Here is a 22,538-nt window from a genome sequence, read left to right as displayed (position 1 = left end):
GGATGTGCACGTTCTGTTCTGTATCAACATCTCTACCTTTGCAACACAATACACGTGCACGTACATGTAGGGTCTTCATGGCAACTTTGTAAACACCGCAATTTGAGGTTTACATGTAAGAGTACATCTGAACAAGATGTTGAAAGCGTGAAGATAAACACTTGGGATGTTGAAGATGCCTAAACGTCAAGATAAACACCCCGACAACGGGGGTAAACTGATCGATTCTTTTTCCCCAAGATCGTTGCGATGCCGTGATTGGATGGGATGTGGGGGAATATGTCAAAACTGTCCCAGAGATGAACTAGCTAAAATTAGTTGTCTTTCTACTTTCAAATTGCCAAAGTAGGTTGACTTGTGCTCCCAGATGTATTCTCTTTTGTTGGGATAGAAATTGAAAGTGAGTGGCACTTTAGTTGATGCCTGTATAAACAGCTGCGTAAGAGCAGACAGACTCGGGCGATCTGAGAGAGAGAGAGAGAGAGAAGGTGAGAGAGAGAGAGAGAGAGAAAAAGAAAGAAGGGGGAAGAGAAGAAGGAGCAAGAAAATGATAGTAAAGACTAATGGAAGCATTACAAGAAACTTCCAATCATTTGCCATCAATGTCGCATCCCAAAATCAATCAAATGTCTCGCAATTGATTGCAAATTCGCACTCAAGTGCTGGTCTACTTTCCAAACAAAGAAGCATCAAATTGATTGGCTAAAGTTAAAATTAATCTATCAATGGTAGATTTAGCGAGGGAAACCTGCAATTGAAACTTGAATCTAAATATTTTCTTGTAACATCCCATGAAAGAGCATCCAATAGAAATTGAAAGAGAGAAAATAGAGAAGAGGAGAGGAGAGGAAAGAGAAGAGAGAGAAGAGATGAGAGAAAAGAGAAGAGAAAGGAGAGAGGAGGAGAGGAGAGGAGAGAGAGAGGAGAGGAGAGGAGAGGAGAGAAGAGAAGAGAAGAGAAGAGAAGAGAAGAGAAGAGAAGAGAAGAGAAAGAGAAGAGAAGAGAAGAGAAGAGAGACGAGCAGAGAAGAGGAAGAGGTGATAGGGAGGAGAATAAAGTGGTATATAAAAAAAAAGAGAAAAACACAGAGAGGGGGAGAGAGGGAGAGAGAAATCAAGAGGTTAAGTGAGAAACTCTAGAATGAAGAGTGTCATACATTGAAAGGCATCCCAAATGACTCTTGACAATGTTACAGAGATAGTTTTAGAAAAGAGAGGTCTTTATTGGCAATGTTCAAATATCAATTGGACAGATTCAGTTCAGTAAATACCCAAAGAACATTCTATTTGATGTATTACCATCACTGAAGGCCAACAAAGTTTCCCCCATGTTTCTCGAACTATCAGCCGTCTAGAAGTACAGTGTTCCAGTTTTTGTTGATTTCAGCTAACATGATACATTGCAGAATAAGACAAATTGTACTTCTAGAAATTTGACACCATTTCCATGTCCCAGTGTAGTACATGTATTCCTGAAATCATAATAATCAGACTCTAATTCATCTATGCGATGAAGAAATAAAATAAAATCTTTGTTTTGAAATATCTAATTTGGTATTGGAATTAACTGAATAAAGAAATAAAATGAAATATTTGTTTAAAAATATTGAGCCAGAAATTCTCCATTAACATCCGACTTTTTTCATTTATTATGATTTTTGTTTAGTATCTGCAGTTATTATTTTTAATTGAAACAATGGGACAAGTTTGAGGAAGAAAGCAGGCTAACCTACCAAGAAAATGGTACCTTAACGCATTAACATAGTAGTAGTGGATATTAAATTACTCTGAAGAAATTTCTGAATAAAAGAAAGTAAAGAACATTGCATTTTTCATGAACTCTTAAGCAGTCAGGTCAAATTCCATGACTTTCATCAACTAAACCTTATCCATCTTGTCATTCTCTCAACATTTCCCCTGTAACTCTTTCTCTCTTTCACAAACATCTCCACGACTCCAATCCCCCTTTCCATCAACATATATTTGCACATTTATTTACAGCTCAATCTTCCAGTCTCTCCCCTGGGGACAACTGACTGCAAAGACATCAAAGAACCTTCACTTCTGCTCATCCTGCAGAAAACAGATTTCTGACGGTTTAAAACCAAATTACGCTCATTCAGATACCCTGGTACCACTAATTTTTGCATACAAGAAGTGAAATTTGAAAATATAACCCTCATCAAAGATTGACAAATTACACGTTTCATTCAAATGCTAATTAAAAATAAGAATTGAGGGTTTTTTCTAATTCCAAGCTCTCCCCTCCCTCCCTTCCCCCCCCCTTTATTATCTCCTCTTTCTCATCCCATCGATCTCACCGGACCCCCCCCCCTTCTCTGTCTATCTCATTCTCCCCTTCCCCTCTCCTATATCATCTCCGACCCTGCATCATCTTTCATTCGCTCCACTAAGTGTATTTACAGAATCAATATCTTCAATCAGGACATTTACACAGCAATCTTGTAACTTCAACTGTTCATCTGAAACATCATGAATATCCACGCCACGTACATGCTAACACTGAATGATGTAAAAAAAAACATTTGTTAGACTTAACACTATTTCCTCCCCTTTTTCCAGATTATCATTAGTATTGTTAATACTATTATAATTAGTAGTAGTAGTACTACTACTAATACTACTAGTACTACTACTCCTATTATTATTTAGTAGTAGTAGTACATGTAGTAGTAGTAGTAGTACATGTAGTAGTAGTAGTAGTACATGTAGTAGTAGTAGTAGTAGTAGTAGTAATATTAGTGGTAGTGGTGGTAGTAGTAGTAGTAGTAGTAGTGGTGGTGGTGGTGGTAGTGGTAGTAGTGGTAGTAGTAGTAGTAGTAGTAGTAGTTGTAGTAGTTGTAGTAGTTGTAGTTGTAGTAGTAGCAGTAGTAGTAGTAGTAATAGTAATAGTAGTAGTAGTTGTAGTAGTAGTAGTAGTAGTAGTAGTAGTAGTAGTAGTAGTATTTGTAGCAGTGGTGGTGGTGGTAGTGGTAGTAGTGGTAATAGTGGTGGTAGTAGTAGTAGTAGTAGTAGTAGTAGTAGTAGTAGTAGTAGTAGTAGTAGTAGTAGTAGTAGTAGTAGTAGTAGTAGTAGTAGTAGTAGTAGTAGTAGTAGTAGTAGTGGTGGTGGTGGTGGTAGTAGTAGTGGTAGTAGTAGTAGTGGTAGTAGTAGTAGTGGTAGTAGTAGTAGTAGTAGTAGTAGTAGTAGTAGTAGTAGTAGTAGTAGTAGTAGTAGTAGTAGTAGTAGTGGTAGTGGTAGTGGTAGTAGTAGTAGTAGTAGTAGTAGTAGTAGTAGTAGTAGTAGTAGTAATAGTAGTATTCATATTTTCATTATCATTATTCTTCATTGTTCCGCAGGACATTAATGATGGAAAATGGAGTGGAAAACAGAGACCCTGTCTAAAGAATTGAAGACTATCTTGCTTGCAGATATCAGTTTGTTCAACATAGGGAAATATGTGTTGTCCACAAGGCTCAGTATTAGGGCCAACATTGTTTCTATTATACATAAATGATCTTCCATCACTTTCAAATTTTGTAATAGTAGCTTTGATATTTGCTGACGACTCATTATCTTTTTCACATCTTTCCAACTGGACAGGATGAAAGTGATACCAATGAGATAAATACTATATAAAGTACAAAAATGGTGTGTTGAAAATATTAATAGAGCTCTATATTAATATCTATCAACTCTATGAAAACAAAATTTATGTAAATTAGCAGTAGAAGAAGGAATGTTAAGTTGCATGGTCATATTAGACCAGATGGAGAGGAATTGGAAGAAGTTGATGAACTTTTGTGTATAATAATTGATAAGCATCTGTCGTGGAAAGGCCATATACAGATGAAACTCAAGTATACGTTACAAAAATAGGAATTTGTTCCGGTTATGACATTTCGTACCCAAATTTACTTTGGTACTATTACACAAGCTTTAGAGCCACATCTCACTTATGGCATTGAGGTGTGGGGGAATACATTCATGAACAAGAGCAGCCTAAATTGTATATCTTTCCCAAAAAAAGTGCAGTGCGTGCAATAACCTTTAGTCACTGCAAGCTCATTCTCGGCTTTCTCGCCCTTATTTAATGATTTAAAGATTTGCATAATCTATCAGTATGTACCTTGATCTGCGGAATAATTACCTACCTTACTCTTTAGCAGATTATTGTAACCTAATTGAGCACAATTATCCAACTAGACAGAAGAAAGGCCAACAAGTAAATCTTACAAGACTAAAAACATCTCAAGGCCATTTTTTTTCCTTTCTAGGTAGTGATTTCTGGAATAAAGTACCAATTGAAATAAAATTGAAGAAATCATGAACAGGTTTTAGGAATTCTCAAAAAAATATTTGTTTTCACAAATTCACACCACCAACATGTAAGTCTAATTACAATTAAGATACTTAAAAAATGTTGATAACCCTTTACAAGGAGTATATTGCAATTTTTTCCTTCTTAAATATGCATTTTGTAAAATTTTGGGGGTCAGGCTCTACTAGCACTTGTGCTATTTTCTGGTCCCATTTACCATGGTATTTGTACATGTGTAACTGTTATGCAATTTTTTTTCCTTAATCTGTAAATATGTGAATATTGTTCGTAAATGAATAAATCAAATCAAAATCAGATTTGCTCAATATCAATGTGACTCTAAAATTCTGAACATTTTATTTTTGAAAAAAAAGATGAAATGACTTTTAAAATTAATTTCACCTGGTTGAATTTTTGTGAAAATATGAATTTTACATGTACATGTATATCAGATATCCAATGCCCTTTCTAGTCTGCTGGGCAAACCCTTAAGGGTCTGAATGTGCAGCCTACTCATGCCTTCTACTCATGCCTTCTGTACTGAAGGCTTTGTATGTGCTAGTCTTTGCATGGAGGCACACTTGTTGATCAAAGTTCCAATGAGGGTCTGTGCCCGCAGAGTGCAAACTATGCCCTTTCTTGATCATTTTTTTCTTCAAAGGGCACTTTAACACCTATTTCAAACACATCTGTATTAAACTTAGGCCTTTAGTATGGATGGAAAGAGGAAATGAATATTTAGAGCATTATCTTGGAGTCCCCTAATACCTCTCTCCCAAGGGTCCCAAGATCCATCTCTTCCCCAATCTCTGTATCTCTAGGTGGTTTCAAACCACCTTGATCACAAGAATCCCTGTTAAATTACGAGAACTTTTTAGGCTAAAAAATACCCATTAATTATTCCTGCATTCACACCGCCCTGAAACATACCCTTTCAGGATAAGTTCCTGAAGTTACGAGCATGCGCAGTATGGTCTGATAAGCAGGCAAGGCGCGAGGTTCAAAATCACTAGCCCAGAAGCCACCCACGCCGCCGCGCCCAACGACAGCTGGGCTAAAAGTTCCCGTAAATTGCTTTCACATTGCCAAAATACCTGCGACCTTGGAAAAATCCCCGTGAAAGTTCTCGTAATTTCGCCAAGTACCTACTATTTAGCGGGTATTTTCTTTCGGGGAAATTACGTGTAGTTTGCTTTCACATTACCAAAATACCTGGAACTGACGAACTTCGAGGTGGTCTGAAACCACCTTCTGTCTCTCTTTCTGACTCTGTCTCTCTTCCTCTCAAACTATATTAATCTACACAATCAACATCTCAAATAAGAACATTGACACAGCAGTGCTGTAACTGATTGACCTGTCATGCCTGTGTCCACTCTGAATAATTTTAAATCATGGAAGAACAATCGCAGTTGGAGATTATTGATGGATTAAATACACCATGGACAACATGCAGGTAAAGACTGGAATGTGATAGGATAAATGTTGTTTAAGTTTAATAATGTATGGGTAAATTAAGTCATGCAATATATTGTGGCATCGAATGCATCAAGCCCTTGGAAAAATACTTAATATACAAGAATTACAAATTACAACATTCTACTAAATTGTCTCTATTCTTGTCTTATATCCAGGGTGAGACTTAAAAGTTTGAGTCCAATTTGTCCTTGGGAAAACAGGTCATATTTAACACACAAGAATTGGAAATTACAAGATCATTTGTCTCTAGTCTTGTCTTTCTATCCTAGATGAGATTTTGAGAGTTTAGTCCAATTTGTCCATTGGGAAACAGGATGCATATAACACACAAGAATTAGAAATTAAAACATTCTACTAAATTGTCTATAGTCTTGACTTTTATCCAGGAAGAGACTTGAAAGTTTGAGTCCAATTTGTCCATGGGAAAACAGGTTGTATTTAACACACAAGAATTGCAAATTAAGATCATAATACTTTTATCTCTAGTCTTGTCTTTTCATCTTTGATGAGATTTCGGGAGTTTGAGTACAATTTGTGCTTGGAAAACAGGTAGCATATAACACACAAGAATTAGAAATTACAACAATCTACTGTTATCTCTAGTCTTGTATTTCATCAAATGATGAGATTTTGAGCATTTGTGTCCAATTTTTCTCTAGCACACATAAGTTGTAAGGATATTACATTAGATTATCATTTTTATCATACATTCAGGTTGCTCAAAGGACAAGTCCACTCAAACAAAATGTTGTTTTGAATAAAAAGGGAAAAAATCTAACAAGCCTAGTACTGAAAATTCCATCAAAATTGGACGTAAAATAAGAAAGTCATGACATTTTTTGCTTGATTTTACAAAACAGTTAGATGCACATCCTGGTTGGTATGCAAATGGGGATCTGATGATGTCATCCCCTATTTATTTTGTATTATATGAAATATGAAATATTCTAATTTGCTCCTGCCTTGTCCTGTGAAACAAAGTTTTCTCCTCACTGTACATGTGGAATTAGTACTGTTGTTTTAACATTTTATGGTTCAGTCAAGTTGGTCCTTATTGTCAAATATGTGAAAAATGAAATATAGTATAATTCTAACAATAAAATACAAAAAATAGTGAGTGAGAAAGATCATCAACTCTCTTATTTGTATATCACTGAGTTGTGCATAGAACTGTTTTTAGAAAATCAAGCAAAACTTTAAAATGTCATAACTTTCTGATTTTTCATCCAATTTTCAAGAAATTTTCAGCATTATGCTGTTTTATTTTTTTCGATTGATTAAATTCAACTTTTTTGTGGGGTGGAATTGGCCTTAAATAAAATTACTGAACGATGTTTTACTATTTCAAATATCAATGTGAGCTACTTGACAATTGTCTGAAATATGTCATGGAAAGAATGCAATACCTCCAATTAATTTTTTTTCCATTTTCCCTCAACGTTTGTTTATTTTTATTTTTGACATTAAGTCAATCCTGTACTCAAATCTATCACGAATAACAAAGTTGTGAGTGTTTGGATAGGGTGGATTTTGTGACATCACGTGCAAGCAGCTGCCATGGATAATGAGGATACACATGAAACTTTCATGAATTTCCATTTTCAATACGTCATCTAAAGAATGGAACAAAATCCCCTCTTCAGTCAAATCATCAAATACTACACAAAAACTACAGATCAATTCAAGAAATCTCTACAAACTTAGCTCTTTTCTAATTAGTCATTTTCCTTTCATCTCCTTCGTACATGGATTTGTATTGTAATTAAGGAGTTTGATATGTTTGTAAATGCTGTGATATAGCTTTACTGTGGAGAGAGTATTAAATGCTGGTTATTATTATTCACCATTATTCAAGAAGACTCAAAATATTGATTCTCACAATCAAATGTTTGAAATATTGTCTGCTGCACATAATAAAAATGCAGGATCAACTAAGTTTTCATTATCTGAGAAATAGCATTTTATGGAATTTATATTTCTTGGAATTTGAAAAGCTGTTCAAGTTTGATTTTGAGATGGCCAGAGCGCCGGGGGGGGGGGGGGGGTCACTCCCATTGGACAGTTGACAACATTGGCAACAAAGAAAACACAGAAATCATGGAATGAAATCCCTGTTTATTCAGAGCGATCAAATGTGGTACATCTGCACAAAATCTTACCAGTGTACTAGCGGCATGCCCTTGAATCCTCGTTTCGGGTGCAGTGACCCCCCCCCTCTGCCGTAGTTCTTGGGAGGTCATTGTTATTCATAAGGTGTCAAAGCAGTAAATAATTTTCAGCATTTTCAGACTGGTGCAAAAGAACCTTCTTTACTAATAAGGCAATTAAGTCTCCACCTCAGTGAGTTAAAAGGTAGATTGCTCTTTCCTCTTTCACACCAAATCTTTTCCTGCACAGTTCTCAACCTAAAGTCCAGATACTTTGCGGGGAACGTGCTTGATATTATAGGGGTACGTTATCCATGATTATAAAGGCAAAGCATGTGAATTTCTCATTTAATCAAAACATATTGATCAATACATTAAATATACAGAGGATAAGTAATGAAATCTAACAATTCTCGGGACAATAACAAATTATGTTCTGTACCTATTCCAAAAGGGCAAAGTAATTGGGCAATTGTTCATTTGGTAATTCAGTTTTCATAATAAATGAGACACTGCAGCAATTTTTCTAGGCGCATTGGTGACTTCTTCCAAAGAAGAACTGACAGCTTAATTATTTTCGTCAGAGAGCGGAAAGGGATGCACACCCCCCAGGCAATTAAAACACTGGCGGGTCAACCAGCTTTGTTCACATTTGAACTGGGGTGTGTTCACGCTATTCTTTTCACCGCTAGTTTTGAACAATTTGGGAACAACACACGGTAAAAAGGTAAAAAACCCATATCCTGGTAATCTCTAGCAAGTGATCAGATATTGTGTATGATATTCTCATAAATTCTCATATCCCTCTTTCACATCCCAAGGACATTCAAATGAATGGGTTGTACATGTAGGTCATTTTCTGTGTTTGGCCCAAAATATTAAAATACATAATTGCCTTATAACTGAAGTCTCCATGGGTATAGTGATTACCAATATTCACATTTTTTTTAAATTCATACTTTTCTTAATTGTTTGTCCAATATTGTTCAAACTTTCACCTATCAACTTGTCTGATTATTCTTTTTCCTATAAAAACAAAGTTTTTATTTGGGTTAGATCCCCCTTTAAACAGTGTCCTTCTATTTAAATGTCTTCAAGAAGATGTTCAAGTCTCATTTGTTTTGATATATTATAAATATTGTTTTTATGTACGGTAGTTACATTTTGAGTATTTACTGATTGTTTAGATGGTTTTTTCATTTGTATTGTGCTTGGTAATTTTTGAAAAATCACTTTATTTATAAGAAGCAATTATTACTAACAAATCACTTAACTTTGAATTGAACAGCAATATTTATTTCTTTTATTTTCATTTTTTTTGCTTAAAAATTTTATGGTGTTCCTTGCATTCTTAAAAAATTGTTTTACTAACTAATTAACATAAATTGTCTTGGATGTATTTGTTGAGCACCATGCAGTGTCCAACAGTCATTTCTGTTTTGAAATATTACCCCTGCCCTCATCCGGCCTGAACATGGCGATAACCACTGTTTTTTGTCATAAAGGCATAGACACAAAAATGGCAAAATACAATAGTTTTTTTACGCTGGATGGGTAGCAACAAGATACACAGAACCGTAAAATGCTAGAGATGGTCTGTAAACTTGAATGGATCTTTTACTCATTTAGCTTGTGAATCATAACACAAATACTGCGGCGTACATGCAATATATTCGACAATGAATTAGAATTCACACAATGTTCAGCAGGTAATTCTAAAACATCTCGGGCGGATCAAGATCTACTTGACTTTCTGTCCAGGTACTCAATTTTCTACATGACTTGGGGACAGATTGGCATTTTCTGGGCAGGAAAGTGCCGTGACTACACAAAAAGGCAATTACAGTCAACCGTTATCGGCTGACTAGGTAAAAAATAAACATTTCCTCCTCTAAACTAACATGTACTACAGAATGAAATTAATGATGTGCGTATAGTGCCTTTCACACCACATGGGAACCAGTTTATCATTCTAGTAAATTCATGCCACTTTATTGCCTGTACAGGTGCGATACTGTAATTGTTGTTTTATCAACTTATTCATGTACATCTTCACAGCAAAAACTGTGGTGTTAACCGGTGTACATAGATGACCACACCAGTTATTTTACACTGGTGTTAAATTGGTGGTGTTAGTTTAACACCTATAGGTGTTATTACAACACCTTTGGTTGTTACATTTACACTCTTTGGTGTTACATGTATGTCCAATCTCTAGGGTGTAATTTTAACACCTCAGGGTGTGGTCCTCTATTAACACCAATTGGTGTCAGTTTTAACACCAGTTTTTACAGTGTTGAATTCATAATTTATTAGTTAAAAAAAAGTACTCATGTTAAATTATTAATTATGATTAATAATGAGTGTTCACCCCATGGAAAAAAATCTCAGATAAAGTTATCAACTTTTATACTTCATAAAGGTACAAACTGATTTGGGTTCATATGATTCATCAATTTTTTTTTAGGAGGGAAGGGGCAGGAGGGGGGTGGGTATACTGTCCAACTGACCAATGCCAAGGGCTTGAAATTACTTCATGGACCCGAATTACTACACAGCATACTACAATTGCTTGAAAGTCAAGTCCTTGAATGTCATTTTAACTGGCCCTTTCATTTACCCATGGTATTTCAACTTGTATGCCCTTTTTCAATACTATTTTGGCCAAGATTAATTTTCAGCCATTGCCAAATCCAAAACTCAACTTTCCTTGAGCGCTTCATTTCCTAATCCAGCAAAGGAAAGTGTGAACACACCCCTGGATTGATACGCAGATTGGAGATCTTCAATACGGGCCTTCCCATCTCGTTCTTGAAGAACCGGAATAGAAAAGAATCGTTTTCAATAAAGCAATAACCTCGGGACACTTGCCAATATTAGAATGGGCTATTTATTGAAACCCAGACAAAAATAATGAATATCCAACGCATACAGCATGAAGGTGACGGGCATAACGGATGAAAAAGTGACTTCGAAATGAATGTCTTGTGAATAGCGAGATTAAATGCAGTCAGGAGGAATTGGAGTTGCTGTTCTGTGAAATATCAACCCTCTCTTAAGTTATTGCTTCATTTCAATTATCTCAAGGAGTAATCGTCCTTGTCCGAGGATGGTAGTGTATAGGTTTCTGATGAATAATAACAGAAACATTAAACTGTGTCGGGTCAAGCCTGACAGCTCTATCTGTAGAATGACTACATGTACAGTCATACTATACATTTTTAAATCTATTGAGAGATTTGTGGCATGTGGGTTTTGACATATTTTTTTCTATATACATACAGGGGTGGATTCAGGATTTTCAAAAAAGGGGGGGGGCATTTTACATTTTCCCGATGGACAAGCCCAAAAAAAAGGTTTTCACCTAAAATATAAGGTCATTCCCCCCCAAAAAAAAAGTCCTTGCTTTCAAAAGGAGTGCACACTTGTGTAAAATATTTACATTAAAAAGTTTGATTATGGCTCACAAAGGGGGGGGGGGGGGACACAAGCCCCATGTGCCTCCCCCCCCCCCCCAAGATCTGCCAGTGTCTACATGTACATGTGCCTGCTCTTCACTGTTGGTAAGGGTCTTATGTTCAATTTTTTTTTTTATTGTAAATTGGCCCATAAAGAAGTAAGAACACAATGTGCCAAAACATCAATCAGAAGTAATCCACTGAAAACCATGTTCATAATTTAGCAAGAGCAGAGTAACCACAAAAAAAGTTCAGAAAAATCACAAATATTAAAGATCTCATTCTCTCTCAACTCCGACACCCCTTCACCAACTGCCTTAATATTATGTGACATGCCATCCGAAAACCAACAAGTAGTTGCCCAAAATGATATATTGAGATTTCTATGGAGTTTGAAAAAAACACTTAAAATGATATAGCCTACATTAAACTTGCCAAAAGTGACCAATAATAACCCACTAAATGCTTATAATCTTAATCATATTATCATCATGATAATCATCATCATAATAATGTTCATATCATCAGCAGCATCATCGTCATCCTATGGAAAGGCTTGTCGTATGTAATTACATGTAGATCCTCTTCATCAGTAGAAAGCTCAAACTTAAGAGTAAAAACCTAGTATCTTTTCCATCAATTTCCATTTATATTCTTTGATTTTCTTGTTTTTCAAGCACTACAGATCTTTTAAAGCGCAGAAGAATGAAGCTTCTGTGTTATATTATGTAAATCAGTATATTATCATTATTATTACTATTATAATAATCATTATTGTTATTATGGTTGTTATAATTATCATTATTACTATTATCATTATCATATTAGTATTTTCTTATAATTATCATTATTAAATGAAAAAAAAGGTAAGGAGAAAAAACATTTGATGTTTGGGATTCATTCAAGCAAGAGATGTGCGTACTGTGTAAATGTACTGGGGCTCTGCAATTTAAAAAAAAATAGCCAAAGCTATTAAACCCTTTTTACAGACTTTTGTGGGGAAAGTAATTAAATGCAAACATGAAAATCATTATCATCATCATCATTGTCATCGATATCATTATAATGACCAACATCATCACTATCATCATAAATCATCATCATCCTCCTCACCACCACCACCAACACCTCTAACATCATCATCCTAATGATAATAATAATCCACTTTTATATAGCCCTTAATACATCTATGCGCTTTATAGATATATTTTTACCCCGGTCATCGGATTCAATCAGTCATTCCTGCACACAATGTGTGCACATTCTCCACTCCCTGGGGAGTATTACAGTGAGTTGCCGGTGAGGCGCACACAGTACTGGACAAGCTACAATGCCTTTCACATCCTACCAGGTACCCATTTAGCACCTGGGTCGAGAGTGGCAAATTGTAGATTAACGCCTTCCTAAAGGACGCCAGACCGCAGTGGGATTCGAACACACAACCCTCTGTTTACAAGGCGAGAGTCAAAACCACTACACCACGGCTCCTCCACATCATCATCATCATTATCCTAATCACTATCATCACCATCACCATCATCATAATAATCACAAACATCTCTACTATGATCATCATCATTCAGGATCATTACATAATCATCTCCACCACCATCACCATCAACATTTCGCTACTTTTTCATCAATATCCTGGGTCTTACAAAGAGTTGCAATTGATCCGATCAATCGTAACTCTATGGAAAGCCATCAATGTCATAATTCATTTTGCAGGAATTTTTACTCAATGTCTTTTGCAAGCAAAGAAAAGCACACACCGAACTTGCAAGAAAAGGATGAGTGCATGTATATACATCATATCTAGAAAATATTTGGAACCAACATGCATTTTAGATGTTGATGTTGTTGGCTTTCCATAGTTGCAATTGATCAGATCAATCGCAACTCTTTGTAAGACAGGGCCCTGATCATCATGACAAAGAAAATGTGACCTGACGTGGCAAAACCAACAGAAAATCGCTCTGTGCAATTTTCAGTAGGACATTAACAGTGATTCGGTCAGCACAAATGAACTTTAGTTTACACTTACAATATTTCTCGAAAGAATATACTTTTTCCTATGCACTTTAAAAAAAATACATACAGTACCAACAAACCCGAACAGCTGTTTTCGTAGATTAAATACGGCCCATATTTTGTCTTTTCTAAAACTACGTTGCAATTTTGTTCTTCTTCCTGAAAACCAAGGTAATCCACTTATTATTAAACAACTTTATTTTGTCACTGTTACATCATGAACAGGATGAGTGGCCACTTTGAAAAGCTAATTGAATGACCCTTCAAGGAATATTTCATTGAGCTCTTATCCTCTCTTTGTAACCCTTGCAAAACAGTTGAAAGGTAAAGTGTGCTTCAGTTCACTTGTCAACTATAAACAGAGATGCCAACCTGATCAAGAATGTATCAGTATTTTAAAGGCTGAAAATCAGTAGGTTGGTGAAGAAATCAATATTTTCACAGAAATACCTCAAGACAACACATACAACTGAACCTTAGAAAGAAGTATTTTGCCTGAAACTACCAGTATTTTTTCTCATTTTCAGTAATAATTACTGAAAACCAGTACTTCTTGACAGCTCTTTATAATCCCTTCTTTGTGAAAAAAAAGAACATCCTGTGGAAATGAACATTCTTCTCTTTGTAGTGAGGGTTTGATTCATCCAATAATAGTGAGCAGTGTAGAAAGTACACAGGAACAACAGACAATTTCACCCTGATGGCAACCAATATCACCCCCCTACAATTTGTAAAATGGAATGCTTTGGAGCATTCCATTTCCTAACGTTGTCCTAATATCTGTCACACACAATATTCAAGAACATTAAGAAAATCAAATTTCTACATGCATCCAAATAACGACACAGCATAACTGCTTGTTGGGGAAAAAGTTAGCCCTTTAAATGAAAGAAATAGCCCCGAAATTTCAGCAATCGCCCAGATGTGGCAAAAAATAGCCCCTAAAATATGAAAATTATTTCCTACCCTGGTAGTGGTATCAGTTAAAAACTGAGGACACCCTCTTTCGGTAGGGATGTTTACCAGAAAATTCATTTCTGGCGACTATTTGTGGATTTTGCCATGCCTGGGTCTCGTAACACCAAGGTTAGCAATTGAAAAATGTTCTACGATCATCGCTTTGCTTTGTGTCACAGGCCCCGGGTCACAAATTTGGTTCATGGTGCACTGTAAAGTGACTTACCATTGCGTGTGAAAAGGTGGCGATTCTTCCGCAGTTGACGTATAAACTTCCTCAGCACGGTTCAACATACACATAACAATAGATACACCAAGCTGAAGAACAAAACATAAAAAGTAGAGAAAAGTAAAATATGGACCACATGTCACAAAGATATGTGATTGCAGAGCTGCTAAACTTTAAAAGTAATAAGTAGTAATCCAGAAGCTCAAAAGTCATAATTTTGACATAAAAGTCATAATTTTGACAGAAAAGTCATAATTTTGACAGAAAAGTCATAATTTCATATATGCGCCACACGGAATTATACATTTTGGGGAAGAGGTAATATCAAGAACAGATTCCCTAACAAGAAATATATGAATCCTCTTTTTTTTTCAAGGTTCAGATCCAGAAACATCTCTGGTACTCTCTTTTTGCGTAAATCCATAATAAATCCATGAGGAAAAAAAAAAACAAGATCGCGTCAGTATTTAAAGGACAAGTCCATCCCAACAAAAACTTGATTTGAATAAAAAGAGAAAAATTCAACAAGCATAACACTGAAAATTTCATCAAAATTGGATGTAAAATAAGATAGTCATGGCATTTTAAATTTTCGCTTATTTAAAAAAAAAATAGTTATATGGACGAACCAGTTACATCCAAATAAGAGAGTTGATGACATCACCCACTCACTATTTCTTTTGTATTTTATTATATGAAATATCTTTATTTCCTCATCATTGTCATGTGAAATGAAGTTTCATTCCTCCCTGAACACGTTGAATTCCATTATTTTAACATTTTGTGCTTCAGGCAAGGAGGTCCTAATCGTCAAATTCTTAAAAATTGAAATATTGTATAAAAAACAAAAGAAATAGTGAGTGAGTGACATCATCAACTCTCTCATTTGAATGTAACTGGCTTGTTCATATCACTCTTTTGTTAAAACTAAGCGAAACTTTTAAATGTCATAACTTTCTTATTTTACATCCGACTTTGTTGAAATTTTCAGCATTGTGCTTGTCTGATTTCTCTCTAATGATTCAAATCAACACTTTTCTGAGGTGGACTTGACCTTCAAGGTCAAAGCATGATGGCAGAATTTGACATGAAAATCGTAATTATCATCACTTTTTCTTTAAAGTAGGCAGCACTGCAATTGATCCGATCAATTTTATTATGGAAATCAGTTAATGACTTCATACAGGAAATGTACAACTGCCTAGTTGCAAAAAAACACTGATACATGTAATCGCCATTGATCAATAAATGCAAATATAAAAATTTTTAGCACAGTTTATGAGGACTACAGAGCTATTTAAAGCTGTTTGAGATCTGGAATGGACATCTAATTTTGAAAGGAAATCGATGGACGCAATCCTAAAGTGTTTATCATAGAATGACAAGGGCGTAGGCTAGTTTGAGCATGGGAGGTGCTCATCCTTGGGAGGTGGTACGTAAGTGGTGTTTGAGGGGATGCACATACGCAGTGCAGAGTTTGCCAACAAAAAATTATACTATTTGCATAGGTCTGTTCATAGTAAGCATGACCAGTCCTACATGTAGATCCATGATATATTACAATTAATCTTGGTTTACAGACTTTCTGGCAAAATCAGCATCTACTGCAACTACTTTCATTTATCTTTAATGCAATTTATCTTTAATGCAACACATAAATATGACAGTGATATCTAACCTTGTTCTGAATAGCACCAGCGATGACTGCTGACCCCTTGGGTTGTGTGGCAGTGGGGGTCGTGGGGATCTGAGATTGGAGGTCACCAACCAGCGAGGTCAGGTCAATGAGACTACTCTCCTGGATTACCTGACATAGCGGTGGAAACAGCTGGGGTAACGTCTGAAAAAAGGAAAATCACAAGGAGTTCAGAGAATCAATTTGAATATGGAACACTTGAGGTCCTTAGCCTCTTCTTTGAAGAGAGATTAGCCACAAGGGTCTCCAGCAGAGGGAAGGTTCAGCACCATGTACACCCCTTCCTAATTTCTTCTTTGCCCATTCCTTACCTCTTGTGAGCTTCCCAGTGTTTTGGGTAGACTCACCATCTATCTCTTCTGGCTATTTTTCAGGATCTCTTTTGAGGTCCTGAGCCTCTTGCTTGGAGAAAGAGGGTCTTTAAAAGAAGAAAGTGTTAACCCCTTCCCAAGAACGGAAATCTCTCCCAAACGGTAGGGGGACCAGGGGCTGAAAATTTGACAAGCAAAAAAAAAAGGTTATCACCCAAATGTATGGTCATTTCGATCAAAATACATGTTTTATTTTGATTTTGAATGATGCATTTCTTTCCATCATAAAAGACCTAAAATAGTAGGGGGGACATTTGATATTGTATCCATCTTGAGGTCCTTAGCCTCCTGTTTGAAGATTTAGGAGAGATCAGCACAGAGAGTCTCCACCAGGGCAAAGTCTCATCCCCTACCTACCCATGCTAATCCCTTCCTATTCCCTCATGAGCTTGTCAGTGTCATATATAAACCTTCCCCTTTTTACTTTCTATTGTATCCATCTTGAGGTCCTTAGCCTCCTGTTTGAAGATTTAGGAGAGATCAGCAAAGAGAGTCTCCACCAGGGGAAAGTCTCCACCCCTACCTACCCATGCTAATCCCTTCCTATTCCCTCATGAGCTTTTCAGTGTCTTGGGTAAACTCTCCTTTTGTAACCTTCCCCTTTTGAATTTCTATTGTATCCATCTTGAGGTCCTTAGCCTCCTGTTTGAAGATTTAGGAGAGATCAGCAAAGAGAGTCTCCACCAGGGGAAAGTCTCCACCCCTACCTACCCCATGCTAATCCCTTCCTATTCCCTCATGAGCTTTTCAGTGTCTTGGGTAAACTCTCCTTTTGTAACCTTCCCCTTTTGAATTTCTATTGTATCCATCTTGAGGTCCTTAGCCTCCTGTTTGAAGATTTAGGAGAGATCAGCAAAGAGAGTCTCCACCAGGGGAAAGTCTCCACCCCTACGTACCCCCTGCTAATCCCTTCCTATTCCCTCATGAGCTTGTCAGTGTCTTGGGTAAACTCACCTCATCTAACCTTCCCCTTTTGACTTTCTATTGTATCCACCTTGAGGTCCTTAGCCTCCTGTTTGAAGATTTAGGAGAGATCAGCAAAGAGAGTCTCCATCAGGGGGAAAGTCTCCACCCCTACCTACCCCATGCTAATCCCTTCCTATTCCCTCATGAGCTTTTCAGTGTCTTGGGTAAACTCACCTCATCTAACCTCCCCCTCTGACTTTCGATTGCATCCCTCTTCAGATCCTTAGCCTCCTGTTTGAAGACATAGGTGAGGTCGGCAAAGAGAGTCTCAACCACAGGAAACGCCTCCTCCTTTCCGAGGAGTGGGATGATCCGGCTCACCAGCTTACGCCCCTTACGGATACCAAGGATCTGATGGAACAGAGAACTGGGCGTCCTGTACACATAAAAAATAGAAGGCTGGCATTATTTTATTATTTTTCTAACGTTTGGTCGATCACGTCATTCTAATGTTCCTCTGGGGCCCTGTGTCAACAGACTTGTTATGATAACATACTTGCAATAACAGTTAAAAGCTACTGAAGTCGGTTGATTTGATTGGCTGATAGTAAACTAATTATAGAAATTGTGCATTTGTTATTATAGCAAGGCTATATGAAACGGATCCTGTTCTCTCCCCTTCTTTCTTCCCACCTTCCCTCTTTCCTCCCCTCACATTCTGCTATTTAGGCAATGTTTTGTTTATTCATATGTTTTACTCTGTATTGTTTTATGCATGTCTAATTGTTTGCATTGTACATATGTTTTTAACCTATTTGAATTTGAATGAATAAATATTTTAATTGAATTTATTAAAACAATGCAGGAAAGCCGCTATGAAAAGAAGCATAGTGTCCTACAACAGGGCCCCGTCTTGCAAAGAGTTACGACTGATCCAATCAATCTCAACCTTATGAAAATCCATCCATACCATAATTTTTTCTACAGGAAATTTGCACAATCTCCTTATCTTAAACAAAGAGAATCGCACTGAATCTTCAAGAGCATGATGATTGTTTAACATAGACTCCATCTTCATTGCCGGTAATCCTGTTCCTCTCTCTGATTCATGCCGCAATCTTGGTGTCATTTTTGATTCCCAAATGTCAATGTCAAATCAGGTCACAACTATTTGTAAATCTGTCCGCTATCAATTGCGCAACATTGGTTTCATTCGAAAATATTTAACTCGTTCTGCAACAGAGAAACTTGTGCACTCACTCATTTCCTCACGTCTCGATTTCGGTAATAGTCTTCTCTTTAATATACCTAACTCCAAAATTACCCGACTTCAAAAACTTCAGAATTCAGCAGCTCGCATTGTTTCTCTGTCAAATAAACGCGATCACATCACTCCTGTTCTTAAAGACCTCCATTGGTTGCCCATAAAGGATCGCATAGTTTTCAAAATTCTACTTTTGGTCCATCATATCATCAATGGATCCGCACCCGATTACAACAAATCTCTTATACACCGCTATCAACCTGCACGCACACTGCGATCATCCCAATCTAGTCTCTTGCATATCCCACTATCTAAAAAATCCTGGGGCGATCGAGCCTTTGCTCATGCCGGACCAGCCCTGTGCAATTCACTACCACAGGAGCTGAAGAACTCAAACTCTGCAACATCCTTTAAGGGCAACCTAAAATCGCTTTTGTTCACCAGCAGGTACTAGGTTTGAAGACAGTAATTTTTCCTCATTTTTAAATTTGCCCTCTTTTTGTACTTCTCTTAGTTCTCTTTACTTTTATGTCTTACTCTCTTAAGCGCCTTGAGCATTTAATCAAAATGGAAAAGACGCTATATAAATTATATGTATTATTATTATTAACTATGAATATACATCATATCTAGAAAGTATTTTGAACAAATTTGCATTTTAGATGTTGATGTTGCTGGCCTTCCATAGTTATGATTGATCAGATCAATTGTCAATCTTTGTACGAGGGGCCCAGGATTCTTACAAAAGACAGACTTTTGACAAGGCAACAAACGAGCAGCTTTATGAAACACCATCAAGCGTTTTTCCATTTTAAAGGACAAGTCCACCCCATCAAAAACTTGATTTGAATAAAAAGAGAAAAATTCAACAAGCATAACACTGAAAATTTCATCAAAATCGGATGTAAAATAAGAAAGTTATGACATTTTAAAGTTTCGCTTCATTTCACAAAACAGTTATATGCACATCTTAGTCGGTATGCAAATGAGGGAACTGATGACATCACTCACTCACTATTTCTTTTGTATTTTATTATATGAAATATGAAATATTTTGATTTTCTCATCATTGTCATGTGAAATGAAGTTTCATTCCTCCCTGAACACGTGGAATTCCATTATTTTAACATTTTGTGCTTCAGGCAAGGAGGTCCTAATCATCAAATTTGTAAAAATTTAAATATTGTATAATTCAAACAATAAAAAACAAAAGAAATAGTGAGTGACATCATCGACTCTCTCATTTGGATGTAACTGGCTCATTCATATAACTATTTTGTTAAAAATAAGCGAAACTTTGAAATGTCATAACTTTCTTATTTTACATCCGATTTTGATGAAATTTTCACCATTGTGCTTGTCTGATTTTTCTCTATTGATTCAAATCAACATTTTTCTGAGGTGGACTTGACCTTTAAGTGAGTTTATGAAAGCTACCTTACCTTTCACTGAGTCCATCACCCTTTTCTCCTTTCAGCATAGCACACAGTTTCATCATAGGTCCTTTCCTTTTCTCCAAGAGAGGTCCACGATCTGATTCAGGTAAGCCTCTGACAAGCAAATCCAGATCCTCGACCTCGAGGACGAGGCTGAATAGGCGCTCGATGGCGAGGAGTGTCCGACGTCGACGACTATGGTCCTTTGCTTTTCCTCCCTATTATGACAGTATTAAAGGGGGAGTGAACTGTCTGTGGTCTCTCACTGACTGTGTGTTATAATCATGTAATAATTATAATACATAGTCTTAAAATACACATTTTCAGATATCTACTCAAACTACAGAAAATAACTTGTATAGAGAAACTAAAATGTTCTGAGAGGAAAAGTAATTGTTTTGCTACTTGGTCAACATAATTATTGCAGTATAAATGTATTTAGTAGTTAATTAGCATGTTATCATTCAAGTAAGTCTTTGTTACTAGACTACACTAGCATTATGGGTCAGGAAAATGGCCAGGTATGAGTAGTTGAGGATTCAAGATGGTGCCATTTGTTTTTGCATCTGCTTTAAAAGGAATATGAATAATGTGGACTAATTTTTTTCAGGTGATTGATAAACTGTTAAAGAGGAAGTGAGCTGATCGACACTGTGTGGTATCTGATTGACTGTGTGTGGTAAATAGCTAGTCTTATAGTATACCTTTTGATATAACTATTAATAATATTGAGAATACATTTGTCAATTAGAATGTGTGTGATAAATAACAAATCTTATTTTTTTTACAATAACACAGAGAAAAAAGGTAGTTTCTGTTTACAAATATATCTTTATTTGTAAGAGAAACTAAAATATTTGGAGGAGAGGAACTTGTTTGCTACTTGGTAACATAACTTCTGTGGTATGACAGTTTATATATTAAAGGACAAGCCCACCCCAGAAAATTGTTTATTTGAATAGATAGAGAAAAATCAACAAACATAATGCTGCATATTTCATTGAAATCGGATGTAAAATAAGAAAGTTATGACATTTTTAAGTTTCACTTAATTTTCACAAAACAGTTCAATGCACAACTCAGCGATATGCAAATGAGAGAGTTGATGATGACACTATTAAAATCAGCATTCCTATAGAAGTATCATGTCAGACATTTTTTCGGAAGTTATTTTGGTTTTATCAACTAATTCACTTTTTAGAACATTTATCTGGACCTGGTAAGCATTAAATACGAAGTGCTACTACTTAGTTTTCTCTTAAACATTAATTGCTTATTTGTATTTAATATAGACTCGATTTGATGCTAGTTTTGTACATATTCTACTCTCCATATGATCTGTCGAGTTTTTTTTTCTCCGGTCCCATGTATTTGGTTTTATGAAGAGTCATCTTATCGACAACTATGACTAAGCCTCCACGTTCAAACAAATATAGTGGAGTTCCTGGCTCTTCTACTTTCAAGTATAAACTGCCGAAATGGGCTACAAATAACAGTGTTAAATTTGCCTTGGATCTTATCCTTAAGGTACACCATACAGTTCCTGATGGACTCTCCTCTACAGAATTCTATCTGGGAGAGTTGACTCAGATTTATCCAGATCTCAATCCTGAAATTTGCCGACATTTTGTTTCCATTAATGAACTCAATGAACATGAAGAAGCCGACTCCATTGATGCTGAACCCAAGATCATTGGATGAATCATTCTTTAGTTTTCCTCAATCTTGCCTAGGCCGATCAACCGGGATGCAATACCATTCCCCCTTTTAGGACTGATGCTATTAACTATCATCTCTTTTTTTGATGTATTACTTTATATAATCACTTTATCTCTTTAGTCACTTTATCATGCTTTATACGTCTGTACATGTATTTTAATAATATCATATAGACTGATGACTGTATATGTATTATCACCATTGACTGTTTTAACCCTATCAAGGCCGGGGGGGCCTCGGAGGCCCCCCCTCAACAAATCGCGCAATATTTTCGCCGCGCGAAATTTTTTGACCGCGCCACTCGCTGACTTTTTACTTTCAAGTCTTGCGCAACTTTTGAGACCAACTTTGCGTCACCCGGGTACGTGGTTTCGAAATTACGCAACATTATGTAAGTGCATGTCAGACCGAAAATTGCTCAAAAACGTGATTTCGTGTACAAAGTCAATGCAAATTGTGTTTTCAACCAAAATTAATAAATGTATGATTATTTTTAGTTTTGCTGGTCTAAATGTATTTATTTTA

At 36.3% G+C, this 22,538-nt stretch overlaps 1 protein-coding gene across 1 annotated transcript in view; it reads right to left on the bottom strand.

Moving 5' to 3' along the window:
- Window positions 1-22,538, bottom strand: part of LOC121406112 (protein PAT1 homolog 1-like) — a 59,361-nt gene that overhangs the window by 8,361 nt on the left and 28,462 nt on the right. The window contains exons 12-15 of the mRNA XM_041597128.1: window positions 20,301-20,512; window positions 17,829-18,030; window positions 16,300-16,461; window positions 14,619-14,710 (exon numbers count right to left, since the gene is read on the bottom strand). Coding sequence (XP_041453062.1) covers window positions 14,619-14,710; window positions 16,300-16,461; window positions 17,829-18,030; window positions 20,301-20,512 — 668 coding nt within the window. The remainder of the gene's footprint in view (window positions 1-14,618; window positions 14,711-16,299; window positions 16,462-17,828; window positions 18,031-20,300; window positions 20,513-22,538) is intronic.

This window comes from Lytechinus variegatus, chromosome 19 (assembly GCF_018143015.1).
Source record: "Lytechinus variegatus isolate NC3 chromosome 19, Lvar_3.0, whole genome shotgun sequence".
Taxonomy (NCBI): Eukaryota; Metazoa; Echinodermata; class Echinoidea; order Temnopleuroida; family Toxopneustidae; genus Lytechinus; species Lytechinus variegatus.
Note: the sequence above shows the minus strand (reverse complement) of the source record. Positions and strands in the feature narration are given on the sequence as shown.